The sequence below is a fragment of the Ambystoma mexicanum genome, chromosome 2p (assembly GCF_040938575.1).
Source record: "Ambystoma mexicanum isolate Mex_15411 chromosome 2p, UKY_AmexF1_1, whole genome shotgun sequence".
Lineage (NCBI taxonomy): Eukaryota > Metazoa > Chordata > Amphibia > Caudata > Ambystomatidae > Ambystoma > Ambystoma mexicanum.
Genome location: NC_090923.1, coordinates 1,110,903,155 through 1,110,925,748, shown reverse-complemented (window position 1 = coordinate 1,110,925,748; position 22,594 = coordinate 1,110,903,155). Strand labels below are relative to the sequence as shown.

Genomic DNA, 22,594 nt, shown 5'->3' with positions numbered 1-22,594 from the left:
CACACAGATCGATTCATAGGTTGGTCCCTTCTGGTCGAATATATAGTAGATATCAACAGAATTGCTGGTTCGACAACCGCCAAACTATTCTCGACCCCACCACAGAGTACTATTACTTTTCTCCATGATGGGGTCTGGCATGGATTCACATGCTCATGAATATTCCCTGTCGTCTGGCCGGGAATCATCAGTAAGAAAAGAAAAGCATAATTGCTTTAAATGCTTGAATGCTGCCTTTCACATACTATCCAATCACTGAAGACCGGGTCGTACTGCACCCATCCAAGATTGTCATCTCACAGAGTCCTGCCCCGACAGCCATATTCAGATTTTTACCACACGTCTCGGTGCGGGGACTCAGTTTTGCTGTCCACACTTCTTTTTTGATAGAGTCCAGTTTTTTCGACTGAAAAATCAGTTTGTTTTGGTTTGTTTATTTTATTTATATAGCGCGCCTGACCCATGGGTATCTGGGCGTTAGAAGATAAGATAATGGTAACAGGTTACAGACCTTTAGAGGAGTACAGAGGACACTTACATTTTAAAGATTGCTGACTAGTCAGCTCCGGTAACGAGGCTCTGTTGCTGGTTATATTTTGAAGTCTACACGAAGTGTCAAGTGGAAAGGCTTACTGAGGCCTACTTCATGCCTCGCCATGTCGGAGGAAGCCAGGAGAAATCTCTTCAGGCTCTGCTTCTGGTGTGGCTTGCGAAACATCTATGTGGAGGACAAGCACACTAGATGTCTCTGTCTGCATCTCGACCATGAAGAGGACCGATGCGACATCTGCTGATGTATTTTAGCCAAAAAAAGAGGGACCGCTACAAACTGTTGGTGGCGTGGTTGAAAGAGGACAGGTCCTTGGCCGGGCCTCCGGGCACACTCGTATGAAGCCCAGATTGGTCCGCACTCCAGAGCGCTCTTCACCTGGTAGGTGATGTAGAACAGCCGAGGAGGTACCCCTGGAGGGCTCCAGTAAAGCCAAGCGCCAGGCAGGTGTTCCGGCTATAGACGCTGCTCGCCTTGCCGGTCTACGATGAGCTTGCCGGTGGCTGGCACGAAGTCCTTGAAGCATAGTTTTTTCACAGGAGAAACCAAAGAAGTGCTCCCAAAAGAAACCGTTTTCTAATCCCTCGGCAGCATCCACTGCTACGGCTTTGTCGACGACTACAAGACTGTCTACGGCCACGACTATGTTGACAAGACAATCGTCCACAGTTACATAGTCATCGGCTGCAGTGGTCTCATCTTCGTTGATGGCCACCTCGCCGGCGGCTGTTGCGTCAAATCCATCCTCCAAATCTATGGTCCAGCCGGACCAAGAGAGGAAGAAGCTGGATGCTTCAGGAAAGTGCATCATATATACATCAGCGTGAAGGCTGCCAATGCTGTAGCCATCCTGGCCCGGTGTGATGGGGAGTTCTTGTTTAAACTGGGCCCACTCCTGGAATTCTTGCTGGACAACAAGAGGACAGAAGCATTGGCACTATATGAGTAGGGAGAGGTGGCCTCCGATCAGGCCATCACTGTGGCTATGGATTTTGCAAATTCTGGCTTGCACCAAATGGGAAATGGCGTTGCGCTCCGGCATGAAGGTTGGCTGAAGGCTACCAATTTTAGGCCGGAGGTTCAGGCCAACTATTGGCTATGCCTTTCGACAGCGATAGTTTCTTCAGAAAGGCAGTGGATGAAACACTGCAGGCCATCAAAACGGACACAGAGACTGCAAGGTCCCTGGGAACCCTACAGCAGCATCGATTTTCTTCCTTTCGGTCCTCCAGGAGTACATTTGGAAGATCCTCAAAGGGATACACCTCCACTTCCTACTGTCAGCCTTCGTCCTCCACGGCCCAGGAATCATACAGAGGTTGGTCCCAGACTTTCGGTGGAGTCTCGCAGCACCATCTGTGCCCGCAGGGAAAGCTGCAAGCAACCAAGCAGGCCTGACTTGGCCCTGGGCCCGTGCCCCCACTCCTGCCCCCCAGTGGGAGGCCGTCTGTCAAATTTCCTGGATGCCTGGAGAAACATCACAGCTCACAAATGAGTGCTGGACATTCTGCAGAACGGTCACATGCTGGAATTCGAATGCAAGTGCCCTCGTATTACACCTGTAACAAGGAAGGAACACACTGCCCAGCTGCTGCGGGACGTACAATTAATGCTAATAAAGGGTGCAATAGAATCCGTCCCGCTGCGATCCGGGGCTCCACTCCAGATACTTTATAGTCCGAAAGATGCCAGGGGGGTGCCCAATCCTGGACTAGCGATGCCTCAACAAATACCTAAGGTCCCACAATGTCCAGATGGCCACGTTCCAACAAGTGCTCGGGCAACTGGAGGAAGGTGTCTACATGACAACTCTCTATCTGGAAGATGCCTACTTACACGTCCACATTCATCCAAAACATTGAACGTTTCTTTGCTTTGTGGTTCTCGGGAATCACTACCAGTTCAATGCGTTACCCTTTGGCCTAAAGTCAGCACCAAGGGAAATTGTTTGACACTGGTGGCAGCTCATCTATGTCTCAAGGGCATACGCATCTACCCGTACCTAGACTGGCTCATCCGGTCACATTCTCAGAGCCTGGCAGTGCAACACAGGTAGGAGACCATGCTCCTGCTAACAGAGCTCGGATTATCTTTCAATTATCCGCAATACTGCATAACTCCATCGGAAGGCATTCTGTTTCCGGGGGCTTGTCTCGACACAGTGGTGTCCCCAGCTTTCCCTTTGAAAGAGCGGTTGCTGGCCATCCTTGGGGAAAGTGCTTCGTCTGCCCACCATCAAATCAGCAACCCTCCTGGTCATCAAGTCGCTGCTGGGCATGCTGTCCTCCTGCATACATCTGATCCCGTTCTGCAGGCCGCAGATGAGGCCACTCCAGGAGTTTCTGGACTGCAGGTGGCACCAGGCAACGGGCAATTGGTCAGACAAGTTGAAGCTCAACCTGGAATTCAGGCAATTCATCCAATGGTGGGGGGGTGCGCTCTTTCCCATTCCGGACCCCTCCATTTCAGGCAACAGTCACCGTAGATGCCTTGCTGGACGAATGGGAGGGGCCCACAATGGGCAGTCCCACACCAGACGCCTTTGACTGCCAGAGGAGAAGGATCTTTACATTAATGTGCAGGAGCTTCGGGCTGTGTTCTGGGCCCTCAAGTTGTTCTTGCCGCTGCTGAAAGGTAAAGTGGTGAGGATTTCCAGACACCACCACAATCTTCTACATCCAGAAGCAGGGCGGGACCCGATTCCCCTGCTGTCTTTGGAGACGCAAGCCCTGTTGCACTGGGCGATCCTTCAGAACCAATTCCTCGTACCCTTTCACCTAGCAGGTATAAAAAACACCATAGCGGATGCTCTCAGCCGGGAGCTTTGGTCTATTCACGAATGGGAGTTGCAGCAGGGCCAGGTAACCAGTCTTTACTTTTACGTCCCGTCCCCTTTCCTCCCTTCTGTATGGGCGTCCCTCGCGAGGGACGGGAGACGAACCTTCTTCACCAGAAAAAATTCTTCTTCCCCTTTAGAGAGGCGCGCGGGGGCATGACCCTGGGAGCATGCGCTCGCCTAACTCCGCCCACCGGCGCCGCTCCCCAGTCCCCTTTTCTTTGTCGACGGGAACGGGCCGAATTCACCAGCGCTCCTGGGTTTGGCTACGGCCATGTAATTCCACGCGCGGATACTTCTCTTCTGTCTTTTTATCATTCAGGTACTCGGTCCTCGGGCGTCATGCTCCTCCCCGGCGCATGTTGACTTCTACAGGGTTCAGCAGGTGTCCATCCTGCAACGGGCTCTTTCCAACTTCAGACCCCCACACCCTCTGCCTATGTTGCCTTGGTCCTGACCACGGCTGGCAGCACGTACCGCGTGCTGCGCGCTTTCCTCAAGTGCTCTGAAGACCGACTAGCCAGGTGGAGGGAGCTCTTCCAGAGATAGCCTCCTGGGGACAGGAAGGACAATAATAGATCCAGGCCCAAGATAGGGCCACTCTTTTCCAGCGCACCTCGCAAGGGAGACTCCTTCCAAGGACTCACCCGCACAGGAGGAACCGCTCAGGTTCTCATACCGGCACAAGTACCGAGGCTAAGTTCGCTACTGGCCAGTAGGCCGAGAGGTCTGTGGATCTTCCCAGTGACAGTGCTGAGGGACTGGAAGGTTCTTTTACCAGGTCTTCACCCGAGGGGCCACGTCCAAGTACCCCAACATGGCCGAGAGGGCGCCTATACGCAGTACTACTGGCAGATCCGCTGAGGGCGAAATGCCTACCTAGTCTTGGCCAGAAATACCGGGATTACTCCCGAGGGGCAACACCCTAGTACCGGCATCATGTCAAGGGGGCGCCTGCATGCAGCACTACCGGCAGCTCTGCCGAGGGCATTACACATTCCAGGTCACAGCCTGAGGTGCGGGATGAGCCTTTTGTTCCAACACCAAGCGTCTTGGACGTGGCTGGTTCCAGCGAGCCAGGCGCCACGACTTTGGCACTCAGCGTGACAAAATGGCTGCTGCACCAGACAAGATGGCACTCATCCGATACCCTCTTGCGGAGCGGGTGGAGGAAAGAGTCACAAGGTGGGACTTGTATCAGCCATGTGCGTGGCCTACAGTTTATCCATCGGCAGCGCTGGGCAGGTTTCCCCTGCACCCGAGGCAGAGTGTGCCCCGGCCCCAGCTGCCCTTGGCCACTCCGTCAATATCACCTGCCACCTCTTCGGCCTCCGAAGATGTGTTATTTTGAAAGGTTCCTAGGGCTGAAGCGAACTCCCGAGAGGGGGGCCATCCATGTCATCGGGGACATTGGGTTCCCTCAAACAGGGTCCTTTTCTCACTCAGATGGGAGGGTCAATTCCTGTATTCTTTTACTACGATTCCCCCTCCTGCTACGCATCATCATCATCACTTTGAAGAGATGCTGCTGCAAGATGAAATTCATCGCTCCAGCATGGCCCCGCCAGATATGGTACCTAATATGTGGCGCCGGACATCATGCTGCCTCCTCTTCTCGACCTGCTCTCCAGAGAAAACTGAACCACCCTACATCACGATCCAGCCTCCATGAACCTCACAGCCTAGCTCCTGCAGCCTCAGAGTTTGGCCACTAGGACCTTCCGGTGGAATGTAAAGCTGTTTGTGCCAAGGCCAGAGCGCCCTCTACTCTAGCGTGCTACAGTCTCAAATGGAAACCCTTCACAATGTGATGCAGGGCATCATGCCACTGCGTGTATTCACGCCTCAGCTCTTACCGTACCTGCTCTCCCTGGCCAAGTCTGGTTTGGCCCACGCCTCCATCAAGGTGCATCTGGTGGCCATTTCACGGTACACCCGTTCACCTACAAAGCCATTGTTATGGTTTCACAGACTGGTCAAAGAATTCTTGAAAGGTCTCTTTAGGTCTTTAAATCCAGTGAAAGCTCCAGGCCCTGCGTGGGAGCTCAATGTTGTCCTCATGAAGCTCATGGGCCCTGCATTTGAGCCTTTACATTGTGCTCTTCTCAAGTTTTTCACGGAAGGCTGCGTTCCTGGTAGCGATCACTTCGGCCAGGCGAATCGGGGAAATTCAGGCGCTTTCCTGCAATGTCTCCTATTTACCGTTACAACCTACTAGGGTGCTGCTCCGCACTCCACCCCTCCTTCATGCTGAAAGTGCCCTCTGAGTTCCATCTCAACAAATCTTTGGTGCTTCCAATCTTCTTCCCGAATCCGGTTATGGCTGCTGAAAGGTCACTGCATACGCTGGATGTTGCTTCAAGTACTATGTGTCCTGTTTGAAAGATTTCCGGAAGACTTCTCAGCTCTTTGTGAACATAGATCCTGTAAATCAGGGGAAGGCCCTGTCCAAAGCCTCCCTATCCAGGTGGCTGTCTGGCTGCATCATGCACCGTCATCATCTGGCCGACAGACCTCTTCAGGCCAGCTGAGAGCCCACTCCACCAGAGACATTGCTGCTATGACGCTGTTTCTCTTTGGGGTTCCCCTGCTGGACCTTTGCAGAGCTGCTACGTGGAGGTCGACGCACATCTTCACGAAATTCTACTGTCGACCGGGATTCCAGGGAGGAGTCCAGAGTCGACAAAGCAGTGCAGCGCAACCTGTTTGCTTGAGGTGAGTCAGTTCCAGGGGTAAGTGTTGCTCTTCTGTTGAGCCTGGCCACCTCCTGTGGTTGTGTATATGTTACTGTTGTATAATCATTCATGAGCATGTGAATCCATGCCAGATCTCGTACTGGAGAAGGAACAAGTTACATGCCTGTAACTGTTCTCCAGCATGAGTCTGGCATGGATTCACATGCAAACCCTCCCTCCGTCCCCGATGTGGGTCCATACTGGCATCTCACGTGCTTCTAATCTGAAGATGGCCGCCAGGGGCAGGACTCGGGGAGACTACCATATTTGGATGGGTGCAGTATGACTTGGTCTTCAGTGATTGGATAGTAGGTGAAAGGCAGTATTCAAGCTTTTAAAGCAATGCTGCTTTTCTTTTCTTACTGAGGATTCACGGCCTGACAGGGAATATTCATGAGCATGTGAATCCATGCCAGACCCATGCTGGAGAACAGTTAGTCAAGTAACTTGTTCCTTATTCAAATTTATTTGGGGCTGAAATTTTGCCTCTGGTGTGGACCATCGTCCAATCACTGTTTCTATGCTTGCATCTGAATCAGTAAAACCTGTTACACGATAGTCACTAGTAGTTTTATTTACTTGATTGCAAGTCTGTTCTTGTAATGGCCAACTCATTAGTGTACCAGTCTTGATTTTGTTTTGTTCTCGTCTTCACTCCAGTGAGTATACTGGCCTTATTAGCCATGCTTTCGGTGGTAGTTAGTTTTCCCCGCCCTAACAATTGTTTCTGTTTGCCTTTGTTGGATTTTCAGCTGGCGATTCTGTTTACGGTTCAGGAATTCATCAGTTGTCTCTGCATCGTCCAGCTCTAACTGCTGAGTACTCAGGGTTCAATTCTCACAGCTACTAGTGGTTGTAAGTGGACTGTATATCCCCCTCCCCTCTGCTCCCACCCCTCTTGTACTTCCGAAATTACCGGCATTCGACTCCATTAGTACTGGGCCACTTGTTTGTAATATTACATTTTTGATTTTCTAGAACACTGCCCCTTGATAGGTCATTTTGTCATTTCATCGTCTTCCCAAGTTTTAAAATAATTTTTAAAGTGAATTGCATTTTGGAGACTGCAGATAGCAAGTCTATCGAGGACACCCTGCTTGGATTCGTTTTTTCTTCATCTGCAGAGTCAGCATATAATAGTGGTGTAGTACTTAACCTAGTGGCTGGTACCGCATGAACCAGACTGTAGCGAGTAGCACAGGTTAAGCAACAAGTTATCCATCTCAGGAAGTTGTCCTGGGTCTTGTGCGTTTATCAAATCTGTGCTAGTCATCTTCTCTTGCATAGGGCTGTCAATTGTTCTTTTGTCAGTCATCAAGAAAGAAGTTACTTTACCAGCCCCCTTACCATGTGACATCTCTGCGTGACTTGCGTACTCTGACATTGCTGCAAGTACCTCCACAACTTCGTTGACGGCAGTCGTATTGTTCAGTTTTGTATTAATAACCAGATTTAACGTCTTTTTGCCTTGATTTGTTCACCATTTTAATCAGTCTGACTAATTTAATCCGATCTACCGCTTCCCGCTGTCGGTGATTCCCACCTGCTCCTCACCTGATTCTTCCTCAGGTGACTGTTGGGAGGATTCTACATGAGATTACTTCTTGCCTTTCTTCTTCTAGCAGATCTTTCTTTCTCGATAGTTATGGTCTGCCACAAGGTGAAGCCACTATGCCTGTCTAGGAATCAGCCCAGGCCAGAAACTCTGCCCATGGACAACCGGTTAGGGGAAAAAGCTGAAAAGGCTAATAAAACAAAAAAAACCTGTTGTGGTGTTTCTGCTGACACCCTCGTAGATGGTAACACTGGCGTGTGCATACAAAGCGGTAACTCAAAAGCTCCACGCCTCTTAAAGTAAGGTTAACGGTCGCTGCAGAGGAGTGGCAATTGGAGAGACAGGTAACAGTTCCAAGCTGTCGGAAACAGCGCAGCAGAGAGGTGGCAAGGTAAGCAGCAGCTGCAGCAGAACTCAGCGGGCAAGTAAAGCAGAAATACATCGGGGAGGGACAGGGTCCAGGAAGGCAGCCGGAGGACAGAACTCAAAAGAAAAACACGGGTATGGGAGGCCAGGAAAGAACGAACACAAGAGGAAGGAGAAATACAGTACTGGGCCTTACCGTTGGGAGACAGAAAACTGTGTTGCACCGCTCCTGTTCGGTTGGAATGATATGCAGATTGGCGATGGCCATCTTGAAAAGAGCTAGACAAATGACTGACGTTCCAAGAAAAAAGTGTTGGAGCATCAATGGAAGAGGACCAGGAAGGGAGCGATGAGACACCCACACACACTGGTACTCTCCTGTCCTCTTTCCTCCATACGGTATGGGTGTCCCTCGCTAGGGACGGGAGACGGAACCTTTTTCACCAGAAAAATCATCTTCCCCCCTTTAAATCTAGATGTGCGTGGCCCTGGGAGCATGCGCTCCCCTGACTCGGCCCACCGGCGCCACTCCCCAGTCCTCTTTTCCGCTTCGACGGGAAGAGACCACTTTCCCCAGCGCTCCTGGGTTAGGCCTCAGGCCTAGTAATTCTACGCACTCTTTCCCCGGACAAGTACTTTTCTTATTTTTTCTCGTCTTTAATCTCAGAGGGTAGTGCACTGTCTGGATGCGAGGTGTGCGCTGATATACTACCTGGATAGGAGCAAGAGCTTCCGCAAAACAGACTCCCTCTTTGTCATCTTCAATGGGTCAAAGCCTGGCTGTCAAGAATGCTTCCATAGCAAGGTGGATGGCTACGGCCATCCAGGAGGCGTACTCGGGGCAGCATATACCTCTTCCAGCAAATATGCATGCCCACGCAATCAGCGCTAAAGCCACAGCGGGTGCTTTCCAGAGGCACGTCCCGTGGCAGGTTATCCGCAAGGCAGCTACATGGGCTACGCCCTCGGCCTTCTGCAAGCGCTACTGCTTGGATGCCGGATACAGGTCGGACGCGTCATTTGGTCAAGCAGTGTTAAGGAACTTGTTTTCTTAAGAGAGCACCTCTCCACCCTGGGGCTACATTCAGTTGTACAGGTTCATACATTATGGAGGAAAGGGGACGGGATGTAGGAGTAATTGTAAGTTACTCACTGTAATGACTAACGTACTCCTAGTCCATAGTCCCTTTTCCTACCAACGTCCCACCATCCCCTCCGCGCCCCCTAATAAAACTGGTGTCATTAGGCAATGTTAATGTCGACACGTAAAAGGGGACTGAGGAGTGGTACTGGTGGGCGGAGTCAGGGGAGCACCCCTGCGCGCATCTAAATTTAAAGGGGAAGATGATTTTTCTGGTGAAAAAAGTTCTGTCCACCGTCCCTAGCAAGGGACACCCATACAGTATGGAGAAAAGGGGACTATCGGCTAGGAGTATGTTAGTCACTACCGTAATTTATCATTTTTCTCTTATTGAGCTGTCGGCTAGAGCACGCACCTGATAGAGAAACAGTCCAACTTTATTTCAATCTACCTCGAGGAAGCCACAACCGATGTTCCAACTTGCCGATACTCTGAACCACCAACCCGCTGCAACACTTTCACAGGCACTAGTCTGTGATAGTAATGAGTTAAGAATAGCTTAATTTTCTTTTACAATTTAATAGGCAAAATGTCTATCCCAGCAAACTTGCAGCCGTTCAGACAGATGCACGGGGCACTGATTAGTGCAGTTCAAACCAAGTGCTCGGTATAACAAAATCCCAAGCTGGGAAGGGGCGGGAGCTCTTGCTACGCACTGGGTTATACATTAAACACTCCTTACTGTAGCTTGCTGTGAGCGTGCACACCAGTGACATTCTTCCCGACTTCTGTGGCCAAAACTCCTGATCTCATTGGTGATGTCAGTCACTGCCGCTGTACTGCCTTCAACGCTGCTTTCTGTTTGTTTTTGAAGTCCACCTGCCCTAGCCCAAGGACTTGGAAACAAGAAAACACACTGCAGCACATGCCACGCTCAGCAAGTTTCAGAGCTTTTTGTGTGTAAAGCTCCTCCTTCAAGATAGTTGAAACTGAAGACCCCCTACCACGGAAACACACTGCAGTACACCGCTCAATTAAGTTTTGGCAACCGAACCTACAGAGACAATGACCCTTAGTTTTAGTTTCATTAGGCAGGGATAGGCAGTTCCCTTTTTATTAAAAAAAAAAAAAAAAACCTTAACATGGCACCGAGTAGTCTGAGCCCTTCTGGTCTGCCAATATGGGGCTTGTATCTACTTGGAATCGCATGCTTTGCATAGGCTGCAATCTAGTGGTTGGTGACGAGTTTTCCATCTTGTTTTCGAATTCGAACAAAAGGTTATAGTGGGTTTAAAAAGGCAGGGGGGGGGTGGCATGCATGATAAAATATTTTACCTGAAATTAAAATAATTAATTTGAGCCAAGTCACACATGCCACGACTCCACCGAGTATCTATCGGGTTGATGAAGCTATGATTAAAGTAGCACTGCCCTTTAAGTCCAGGAGCTAAAGATTTGCATTTGGGATCATTTGAATGGCCACAGTGCCTTGCTGATGTGGCTCTGAACTCGAGGTGAATTTCCAGCAATGGCTACAAGGTGGTGGTGTAGCATGTGACTTGGCTCAAATGAATTATTCTACATATATATGTGTTCATACACTAAGAAGGAAATAAAAATTGCCTGGTCCTGTTGAAGGTAAGACCAGGCATGTCCCTCTTTGCCCGACTTGTTTGCATCTCAGTGTCTTGTAGTTTTACAAGACACATTAGGGTCCTATACATTCTGTTCATTGATGGAACTATGCATCTCTACCTACCCCCTCAAATTGGTACATTCGGCACACAACTCCCAACACCAATAACCAGTACATCACATGAAAGGTTCTTACCTTTGTCAGTTGTTGATGGAATGGGTGAGGTACACGTATTTGAGAATTTGAAAGGGTTCAGGTGTGCATATCCGTCGGACACATTCGCCCAATAAATACAGTTGTAGCACCGGTGGTATAATGAAATAAGCTTAGTGTTGGTCACATGCAAAGAAAACTCAATCAAGAGTATGATGAAGCAAGAGGATCCAGGAAATTGCACCAACCGACTGCAAAAACCTGAACAGCACAGCCATAGGTAATATAACGGAAAACGTGACTTCCAGACAATACCACCAAAGTTGAACTACCTTCTTACCTAGCTAATACAAAATGACAAAAAAAATCACTTTGGTATAGTGTGACACACAGAAGTGTTTGTGTGTATCTATACAAAGTCACACCGTCTACCACATTTTGCATGGATTCCCCTTTTCTCTGGGTCCAAGATTGTAGTCTTTTTTTTTTTTTAATACAAACATGGTACTCCGTAGACACCCTCATTTACTGATGCTCACCCAGATTCACTACAGTAGGTATTAGGAGGCAAAATTTGCAAAAGTGTCTCAAGCAAATGTTGGATATGTTGGTTATTCCTTTAAAATGTATTACTACTGTATAGAGTTCGAAAGTGTTTATTAAAGAATTTTTAAAGGGAATAAAAAAATAATTTAAATTTCTTCTATACCATGCCAATCCAAATATGGGAAATGGCATGATTACAGTTTACTTAAGTTCATTCATGAGAAGAGAGCACAATCAATCTTTCTTTGACATTTTCTCAAATGTGCTCAAGCCATTAATACATTCGCCACAAAAAACAAACATACTTTGGAAAAGCTCCATTTGATGCAAAGAGAAAATCAATATCAAGAGCTTCTGAAACACAACAACAAAGAGCAGCACGACTTGCCAACCAGAAGAGCAACTTTCTGCAGGGCAAATGAGATGCCAGAGCAAGCTGAAGCAAGACTTGCTGACATGAGGACAAGAGCAACATCCTACAGGGCACATGAGACACGACTCGATCAGGACCTTGCTAACGCCAGCTCCCCAGCTAGTTCAATATAGTTGCAAAGACAGAGATGCTATTAAAAGGAGGCAAATTAAACCGAGTCGTCCTGTGTGCCTACTTCAAAACACATTATTTCAGTTGCAGAGATATTTCTATTACCAAGCTCCTTTAAGGCTTCTGCATTGAAAACATGAAGAAATTCCTCAAGAGCTACTGGATGAACTGGAAGCACTCTTTTGCCAAGTCTTTCAGCAAAGAACTCTTGTAACTAAACTTGCATAGTTGTGCTAGACTGTCTTTCAAGAAAGACTAACTGGGAAAGTTTACTTCATACAAAAAGTGCTTTTTGTACCTTCCATGAAGAGCCACTTAGCAGGTCATGATCTGGAACAAAGACGACCAATAATTACATATCACTGGAAATGTTTTAATTCATTGATATTTGATGACACAAGACAAGTCCCACCTTATCCTTACTCAAACGGCCCAATCTTACGAATGTTCCCCTGCTGTAAAGGTAAAACGCACGGTTTTACTGGTGACCGAGTTTTGTTATTTATTTCTATCTAGTTTATTTGCAATTCAGGGAAAAGAGAACCTATTTTATTGAGAAATTCTAATGAATAGTACAAGTTCTGTGGCCCATTCTTGTGGTGAGTAATCATTCAAAAGCTAATACAAATGGAACTCCACCTCCACCCCCCTTTTGTGATGAGTTTGAGACACACTTCCATGTCTGATGGCCATGAAGTGGTGTCTTCATTCTGCTACGTTGCAATGATGTGGATGACGAATGCCTGAAGTTGCATGTATCATGATATTGCAACTTTTTCCAGGTTAATATTTATCATTCAGTTGAGTTAAAACTATTTCTTTTATTATCTTGCAGTTAAATTATTTGAAGTCATAGAAACTGAAAAAACGCTGTACTTAGTGATGGAGTATGCCAGTGGAGGTAAGGGCTCTTACCAGACCTATGCATCCTTTTAGGCGGAATGCCTTTAATCCTACTTTTCATACTTCCAGCATCCCATCTCGCTCCTTTGCATTTTTCTTTTTTCCTTTCTCATTTTATTACTGTTTGTATTCTTCCTTTCTCTGTCTTCCTTTGTCCCTGCACTTGTCTTTTTCCCCCCGAGTCTCACTTATCACCTCATTTGTTTAAAGAACTCACATGCTGTATATTTTATCCCACTATCGCAGGTGAAGTATTCGACTACTTAGTTGCACATGGGCGAATGAAAGAAAAGGAAGCAAGGGCAAAATTTCGACAGGTTTGTTACAATATTTGTTTCTTTATTTGCCTTGCATGTTGTATTTCAACCCTTTTGCTAATTGTAGTTATGTGTGTGTGTGTTCTCTCTCTCTCTCTCTCTCTCTCTCTCTCTCTCTCTCTCTCTCTCTCTCTCTCTCTCTCTCTCTCTCTCTCTCTCTCTCGGAATGAGTATTTTGGGCATGCACAAAATTGGTGGCAGGCTAGGTTCTCCCATCGCAGTAATTTCATTCAGCAGTTCATGTCCTTAAAGCTTGGTGATTTGATGCCTTCAGCTTGCACTCACATGGCGATGGGTTTCCTTTTGGGTCTAGCAATATCAACGGAAGATTGCTGCTCTCGGTTGTTACCTGGCTAGGTGAGGCTAGCTTCAAGTACGGAGGTGTTTGGGGAGATTCTAGGGAAACGTGAGGAGTATGATGTGGGTCCGATTTTAAGGGGAGGCAGATATTTTTTCACACCCTTACCATCTTAGTCGCCCCTATTCTCACTTGGCGTTTCTCCTTGCAGTTTAACCTATATTTCTGCTGTTTAAAAAATGCTCCCTGCTGTCTTTGCCAAGTATCCCTTTTTATTTTCTCCTATTCCTCCTCACTTCCCATGGGCCTATCAACCCTAGCCTCTCATTTGTTACCTCACAGGGCTTTCAGTGGACCTTAAGATGGCAAAATCATGACAGGAGCAGACATAGCATAATCCTAATTTGTTCCTGGCTACCCAATCAATGAATTACATGGCTTATCCAGACCTTGCTCTTCACCTCTGAGCCAAGGGTGTACAAATTGCCACTTATGTTTGCTTGACTGGGTCTAAGAGGCTGGTCATGTTCTGACTTTCGTTGTGGGGAAAACAATTGTGATGCGAAGATTGTCTTGGAGCCATCCTGCAGGGGTTCGCTTAGATCCCTCTGCAGTTCCAGTATTGCCATTAATGGAGGTCAAATGTCTTTGAACTATCCAATATATTGGATCGTAAATTGGGTATCTTGGGTGATGGGATAATCGCTGCTGTTACTTAGAGGGTTACAGAGCACATTTTTATTTTCTGATGCTTGTTAATCTGCTTAGAATCACATGCTGTGCATATGGTCTGACATCCAGTGGTAACCGCAGAGTATTGCATCTTGTCTTACCAAAAGGGGAATGTCGGCATAGGCGTGTCTGTAACACTATCCCTATCATGACGTGTAGTGTACCCAAAATCCCTCACGTGCTGAGGTCCCTCAGATTGTTTTTTTCCGCCCAGATTACTGGTCTACCTATTGCAGAGCTCTTTCATGAGAAAAGTTATCACCTTGTTTATCAACTTTGTCGACTATCCCCTTAAAGTCATTTCGATGGTGCTTCATGTACTACGCCGAAGACCGGTGGACTTTCGACGCCTAGGATCCGGCAGCGGAGCCGTCCACATGGCCCGGCCCTCTGGCTGGCCTACACAGTAGGGAGAGTGGGGTCGGGGTGGCCATATCCTTTCAGCTATGTCTCTCCTCACCCCTCTTTGCCCTCCAGGTCTGGTCATCGCCTTTATTGCCCTTTGCTATGGAGAGGACACCCTTTAGGTTTTGCCCTTCTTGTAGGGCCAGATACTCTTGGAAGGACGAGCACTCTAAGTGCAACAATTGTCTACCCCTTGACTATGACGAAGTGCGGTGCGCGGCCTGTAAACTCCTGCGCCTTAAGACTCTTAAGGACAGCCGCGTTAAGCGGTGGCCAGCCTACGGCATGTCGCGGGCTGGATCGTCTTCCCCCACCGCCACACCCGGCGAAAGTGACGGGGGTACGAGTGATGACCAGGCATCTGTGTCGGATGCCATTAACATCACGACGGACACTCCTAGGTCTGCCACACCTGTCCCTGACCCCACTAGGCCTGATGCAAGTCACGCTATAGAGTAAAAACCCAGCAACAGGGGCGTACAAGATCGCTACACTAAACACAACTCCAGCCCCGGTTTCGACAGTACTGCCGAAATGGGCGAATGCACCACGCAACTGCAGAACATTTCGACAGGATCCTCAAGATCAACAGCCTTCCCCGCATCCACAGCAGCGTCTTGCGACTTGGCCTTCTATGCCTAAGGGTGCTACCTCCAAAATACATCCGGCTGTCGAAGCGCGTTTTTTAGCTGACGCCCCGATGCTCCCTAAGGCCCCGGTAGGAGAAAAATCTACTGCTAGGCCTCTTAGTCAACCGGCACATCGCCCCACTTTGCCGAACATCTCCAATAGCATCGCTAGGATTGCTTCGGCAGTGGGGCTGAAGTAAAGGTCTGAAGAGAGGTTGAAGTGCAAGGAGTGGCCTGTGGAAGCGTCGAAAGATGCGCCACAGCGCCTGGATGCTCGCGTGGACTACGTAGAAAGTCCTGTGCCTTTTTGTCTAGCTCTATTGGAGACAAATTTTGGTGCGATAGGGAGGAAGATTTTCCACCCTTAGACCTTTCTGGTTCGTCTAGATGGACCAGAGAAAAATTAGAGGGGTGTATGGATAGGTTGGAGAAGTTTGTCTCGCTTTCAGAGCACCATAACCGCAAGAGACCTCGGGAGGACCCTCCCTCTGTGCCTGCTTCGAAATTTCTTAGAACTTTAGGACCTTCTCAGGAAGATTACACTTCTATCCTCCCTGAAGACGAGATCCAGATGGACATGTATCAGGACATACTCTTGCGTCCCGTCACCTTTCCTCCATACTGTATGGGCGTCCCTTCCAAGGGACGGGAGACAGAACTTTTTTCCACCAGAAAAAACCTTCTTCCCCTTTAAATTTAGAGGCGCGTGGGGGTGCGGCCCAGGGAGCATGCGCTGCCCTGACTCCGCCTTCCGGCGCCACACCTCAGTCCCCTTTTCCGTGTCGACGGAAATGGGTCGAATTCTCCAGCGCTGACGGGAATGGGTCGAATTCACCAGTGCTCCTGGATTTGGCTTCGGTATGTAATTCCACGGCCAGATACTACTTCTCTTTTGTCTTTTTTATTTTTTGTCTTTATCATTCAGGTACTCTGTCCCCAGGCGTCGCGATCCTCCCCAGCGCAAGTTGACTTCTACAGGGTTCAGCAGGTATCCATCCTGCAACGGGCTCTTCCCAACTTCAGACCCCCACGCCCTCTGCCTATGTTGCCTTGGCCCAGACCACGTTTGGCAATCCTGTTCAGCATGTGACTCGCTGTCTTCGAAGGCGTTGAAGAACAGACTAGCCAGTGGAGGGAGCTCTTTCAGAAGTCGCCTACAGAGGATCTCAAGAACTTCGTGAAGCATCGAACCAGGCCTAAGGTAGGGCCGATATTTTCCAGCGCACCCCGCAAGGGAGATGCCTTCCCAGGGACTCTCCTGCACGGGAGGGACCGGCCAGGTCCTTCTACTGGCAAGTCTCCGAGGCTCCTTCAGCTACTGGCCTCCGGGTCGAGGGATCCTCGGATCCTCCTGGGCGCAGTGTCGAGGGACCGAAAAGGTTCTTGTACCGGGTCTACATCCGAGGGGCTCCACCCTTGTACCGGCACTATGGCTGAGGGGCTACACCCTAACACCAGCAATACATCTTAGGGGCTACGCCCTAATACCGGCAATGCGTCCGAGGGGGGGCACCTAAACGCAGCTCTACCGGCCCCCGCGTCGAGGGTGTCACACCTGCCGGGGCCCGAGGAGCAGGGTAGGCCTTGTGATCCACATGCAAGAGTCTTGGACGAGGCTGGGCCCAGCGGGCCGAGCACCACATCGCAGGCACGTGGCAGGCAGCTTGACAAAATGGCTGCCGCACCAGAAAGAGGCACCCGTCTGACGCCATTCCAGGAATTCAGCAAAGAACGAGCGTGAAGGTGGGACTGGCCTCAACCAGGTACGTGTCATACAGTCTACCTTTAATTGGCGCTGATCAGCTTTCCTTTGTGTCCATATGGATAGGGTATGCAGCGGCTCTAGCAGCCTCGCGCTACCCTGTCGGTACCCCCTGCCACCTCTTTGGCCAATGAGGAGGTCTCCTCAGATGGGGGTTATCATCAAAGACGCAGTCAGGGAAGTCCTCCCCTTCATGCTACAGGCACCACAGACGCCTCCATCGGGCCCCCAGGCCCCTGTGCAGCCGCCTCCTCCGGCTCCAGAGCCAACTCCACAACCCACGCCACCTCCTCAGCCTCCGGCTGCAGTCCCTGTAGCCCAGCCTCCGGCACCATCTACTCCTCCTCTTCCACAGGTTCTTCCAGACCCACAGTATTTGGACGAGGAGGAGGACCCAGACACGCCATCCTCAGCCAGGGCCTTCCACGAATGTCTTGCTGGTCTGGCGGAGTTACCTGGGCCTCCCCGACCCGAGGTCGAACAGCCGGCCGAGGGGGATCCTGGCTGAAGTGCTCACGTGACGCACCTCTGCCAACACAGGGGTTCCAATGCAAACTGATGTAGTCTCTCTGGCCAAGAAGGGTTGGCTTAAGTCCCACTCGGTCCAGCCGGTCAATCGATGCCTGGACGCCAAGTACAGGCAGATGGAAGGGGATGCACTTTTGCTCTCGACCCATCCTCAGCCACACTCCTCGGTGATCGCTGTGGCATCACTAAACTACAAGCTTCAGTTGTCCTCAGCCTCCTCCTCTGCGGTGCTGCAAGGCAAGTAGGAGAAGATCTTGGAGGCGTACGGCAAGAAGATCCATTCCAACGCCTCCTTGCACCTTCGTCAGGCCAACGCAGATGCCATGCTGGCTGCTGCCAACCAACGGTTGTCTGGGAAATTGCGGACTTCCTTCCGGAGCTCCCCGCCCAGTGCCACTCACGCTTCAAGGCAGGGCTAGCTGAAGCCAACCTTGTGGCACAGGACCTCATGGAATCCACAGTGGCTCATATCGATACCTCAGGCCGTGCCATCGGCATTGCCACAGACCTGGGGAGAACAACCTGGCTCCGGGCAATGAAATTCAACCTGGATGTCCAGGAGTGCATTCTAGAGCTGCCGTTCGAGGGGGGGGGGGGATCTTCCACTCATTTACGGACGAAGAGCTGGACAGAAAGAGGAACAGCTCACAAACGGCAAAGTCTTTATCCATTCTTATGAAGATCACACCCAAATTGTACTCCCAATCGCAGCAGCGCTCGGAAAAGGGACCTACATATGGAGAGTTCCGCGGCTTCCAGGAACGCAGATCCAGGCAGCCAAATGGCTTGCCGTCTCAGAACCGGTGCAAACAAGAGGAAGGCAGATGGGGGAGGGGGGAGTAAGAGCTTTTTCCAGTCCCCCTACTCAGCATCAGCCTCTGAGGGAAAGAAGGCATGATGCGCCCCATCGGGTCCACGTGTCTCCGGGGGGGGGCAGGCTTGCTCTCCATGCACAATTCTGGCGCCAGAATTTCGCGGACCCCTGGATCCTCTCTGTAGTATCCATGGGGTACCATCTTCCTATCCCAGCCTCCTCCCCTCCACTCACTCAGGTTGGGACAGCAACTCTTGTGGCAGAGATCCGCTCGCTCATAGAGAGCCAGGTAGTGGAGGAATTTCCAGCAAGGCTTTGGCTTTCACTCGAGGATTTTCACCATTCAGAAGAACCACCAGGCAGGCCTGAGAGTTGTGCTGGACCTTCCCACCCTCAACCTCTTCCTACCCTTGCAAAAATTCAAGATGGTTACGCCAGCGCTAGCTTGTATAGCAGAGACATTGAACAAGGGAGACTGGATGTGCTCCCTGGACCTGACGGATGCGTACCTACACGTCACGATTTGGCAGTCCCATTGTTCTTTCCTAAGGTTCAGGATCATGGGCTACCACTTTCAATAGAAAGTCCTTCTATTTGGCCTCAACTCGGCCCCCAGGGTCTTTACCAGTCTCATGAACGCTCTACCAATATGTCGACGACTGGCTCGTCAGGGCTACATCTCCGGAAGAAGTCCGCCACTCCTCCCATGTCTTTATGAACACACTGCACGATCTGGGCTTCTCGCTAAACCTCAAGGAGTCGCAGCTGCAGCCTACTCGGACGCTGATATTTTGGAACACATGCTCCGTGAGGGTTTTCCTGTCGGAGGACAAAATATCGGCTATCAAGAGGGCCACTGCTCACTTCCTCAGCAGAGGAGTGACCTCGGCATGGTGGTACCAACATCTCCTGGGTCTACTGGCGGCATTCCTGTTAGCCGATCCGCACACAAGACTAAGGATGAGAAGGATTCAGTTGCACTTCGCGGCCTCATGGAATCAGAAGCGGGGCTCGCAATCCGAGATCAACGTTCATCCAGCTCTCCACCCGGACCTAACGTGGCCCTCTCCACAGGCCACCATCACCACAGACTTCTCGCTCGAGGGCGGGGAGCCACCCTGGACGATCTCTCGGTCCACGGCACCTGGACTCTACAGGAGCAGGAATACCACATCAATTGGTTGGAGCTGAACGCCATCTGGCTAGCGTCAGAGCATTTCTACCTCTTCTCAGGGTCAAGGATGTCCTCATCCAGACAGACAACTCGACCAGCATGTACTACATCAACAAGCAGGGAGGCACCAGATCCCCTCTTCTGTGCAGACTGGCGATCAGCATGTGGGAATGGGCCCTGGAAAATGGCATTTACCTATCAGCAGTCCACCACACAGGGGAATCCAACCTTCCCAAGGTCTATAGAAGATTAAAATCTCAACCAATGATGATATATCCTTTTGGGTTGGATGTTTGCCAACTATACAAAATAATTCTCCAAATCCGTTAGAAAGGTTTTCAAGACAGATTCCTTCATGCCATTAAATATTCACAATGAGATAGCATATTTTAGCATTTCTCTTTTCTAATTAGATTTTAGCAGAGATGGTTCCCTACATAATTGATTTGCTAGAAAGTTGTATTTCAATGACAGTCATAAGTCCACCCGCAGGTCTTCCCTTTACACCTTCAGTTGTATCCTGAAAGACAACCCTATACCAATCAAATACCGGGCAGTTAATAAATCAAGACTCCTGAATTAGAATATTTTTTGGGGGAGATTGTGGTCCAACTCTAAATGATTAAATAGTTTACAGGTCCCTTGTATTCCAACTACATGAATTTAAAAAGTTAGGTACTTACATTTTCAACATTGTTAATTAGGGCGGCAGCCATCCATGATCAATCTGATGAGTCTGCCTCTTTCCTATTCTGACCAGTGAATTACGTTTTTTCCTTATCCTTACTAATTGTTACTACATTCTCTTCTGGTATGAAGTTCTGTGTAGTAACACCAATTGTATTGTTGCTTTTGCCATATCCACACCCCTGATCTCACTCTTGGATATTCGGACATTGTACAGCTTTTAGCTTTATGCTCGACTCAATATTAAGTTGAATACTATCTTTGATACAATTACCAATGTCAAGATCTCTACACTTCCTTCTTTCACAAACTCCTTTCTATATCTCTCCTTATAATGACTCTCAAGGCTGGGATTTCAGAGAACAGGGCCAGTATATTGCTTTTATTCATAGGAAAGCAGCCTGAATTTTTTCCCACATGTTCGACCAGTAATTTATTTGTACATACTCTTGCAAGGCTAATATCAGTATTGTTTGATCTTGGTTTGTGCCCATCTATATCAGATGTAGGTCTACAACATTTTGTTATACATTTTGTTATACATTTATTGGGTGAGTAGTTTGTTTTCATCCAATTTACACCAAGACTGCCAGATGAAGAAGAAGGTAATGAAAGTAAAGCCTGGTTATTTTCCGGAGCGGCGATTAATATCGCCTACACAATCAAGGTCCCCTAATCATTCTGTTTCCATACCTACATCAAACATTTGAGGCTTAAAACGGTATCGGGTAATATTTTCGCCAGCAAAAATATCGCCGAACATCTGGTCGTCAGGAACGGCCATAGGCGATATTTTTGGTGGTGAAAATATTGGGTGCGCGGGTGTCCCCCGCACATAAAAAAAAATGATGCAGTTATAGACACGGCTAAAGAGGAATGTGAAAAACAAGGCGCTGAATTAATCGATTTGGAAAAAAAGTTTCTCAAAGACAAATCCATTCAGGATGCTAAGGATAAGCTGGATAAATTGGAGTTGGAAATCACCAAGTTCAAAAATCTGACACTGGACAGGAAGGTGGACAAGTTCAAAAAAGACCTAGCGAACTATTCAGAAGAAAAAACCTATCCTTTTCTCAGACCTACATACTACACAGATTTACAAGCAAGCCAAAACTACAATCGGAGAAATAGATCAGTCAATTTCGCAGGCACCTCCTCCAGTGGGAGTGGAAGTACCTCAAGCCTACCGGGATCTACAGCGCAACAGCAACCACAACCTTTTTTTTCCCCAGGGGCGGACAAAGAGGAAGACCCAGGAGACGACCGACGCAACCAGGACAGCGAATGAGAACTCGCCAGTGGTACCAAAACCAAGGACAGAACCAGGGATACCAGTCTTCATCTTATCCACCCGCTTTATGACCCCACCAGAATTAAGGCTCCTCGCCAAGGGCACGACCTTTTGAGATTGAATTAGAACTGCGGAAATTCTTCAGAAATGTACGTTTGAAACATTTTTTTGAAGTTTACTTACCTTCGTGCAGAGACACTGGACAACAACAACCACAGAATAAGTCGGACAACACCACAGGTTTAAAAGAACAATCCAAGTTCTATCCTCCACCTGGCTCGACTCCCGTCGAGATCATAACCTTTGAGAAGATAGTCACCAAGACCATACTAGCTGGTTTTAAAAAAGACAACTTCTACAGCGATAACCTTGACAAAGAAGAAAGGATTGCTATGAGAAATTTGGAAACCGACAGATCAATCACAATCAAGCCCGCAGACAAAGGGGGCGGCATAGTCGTTTGGGATACCTCTGATTACAACATTGAGTGCCTACGACTACTGGGCGATCGAGAAGCTTACCTACCTTTGGAATACAACCCTACCAAGGTCCTCCAAGACGAAATTGCAAGCCTCACTCAACACGCCCTCACGCAAGGTTGGATATGTGAAGATGAGAAGATGTTCATGAACAAAACCAACCCACGCATCCCAGCCTTCTATATCATCCCAAAGATGCATAAAAATTCAGAAAAACCGCCCGGTAGACCGATTGTATCGGCGTGCGAATCCCTCCTGGAACCTTTGTCCCTTTACACAGACTATTTTCTAAAACCTTTTGTAATCAAAATGCCCTCCTACCTAAAGGATACCACAAACACTATTAACTTGACAACATCATCCTCACTACCGATAGCCTCCTTGTCACAATGAATGTCGAGGCTCTATATACATCGATACCACAACAAGAAGGTCTAGAAGCCATTCGTGACATCCTGAGCACCAGAGAAGACTTGGATTCTACCCCCACAAATTTCATCCTTGAGTGCACTAGATTGGCAATGTCTGAAAATGTCTTCCTGTTTCAGAACCAAATCTACAAACAAACTAAAG

The 22,594-nt window shown here is 48.8% G+C and overlaps 1 protein-coding gene across 18 annotated transcripts in view; it reads left to right on the top strand.

Moving 5' to 3' along the window:
- MARK2 (microtubule affinity regulating kinase 2) overlaps positions 1-22,594 on the top strand; it is a 1,484,563-nt gene that overhangs the window by 686,685 nt on the left and 775,284 nt on the right. For all 18 annotated transcript variants that reach the window (XM_069645125.1, XM_069645124.1, XM_069645120.1 and 15 more), the window contains 2 exons: positions 12,838-12,903; positions 13,152-13,222. In XM_069645125.1, coding sequence (XP_069501226.1) covers positions 12,838-12,903; positions 13,152-13,222 — 137 coding nt within the window. The remainder of the gene's footprint in view (positions 1-12,837; positions 12,904-13,151; positions 13,223-22,594) is intronic.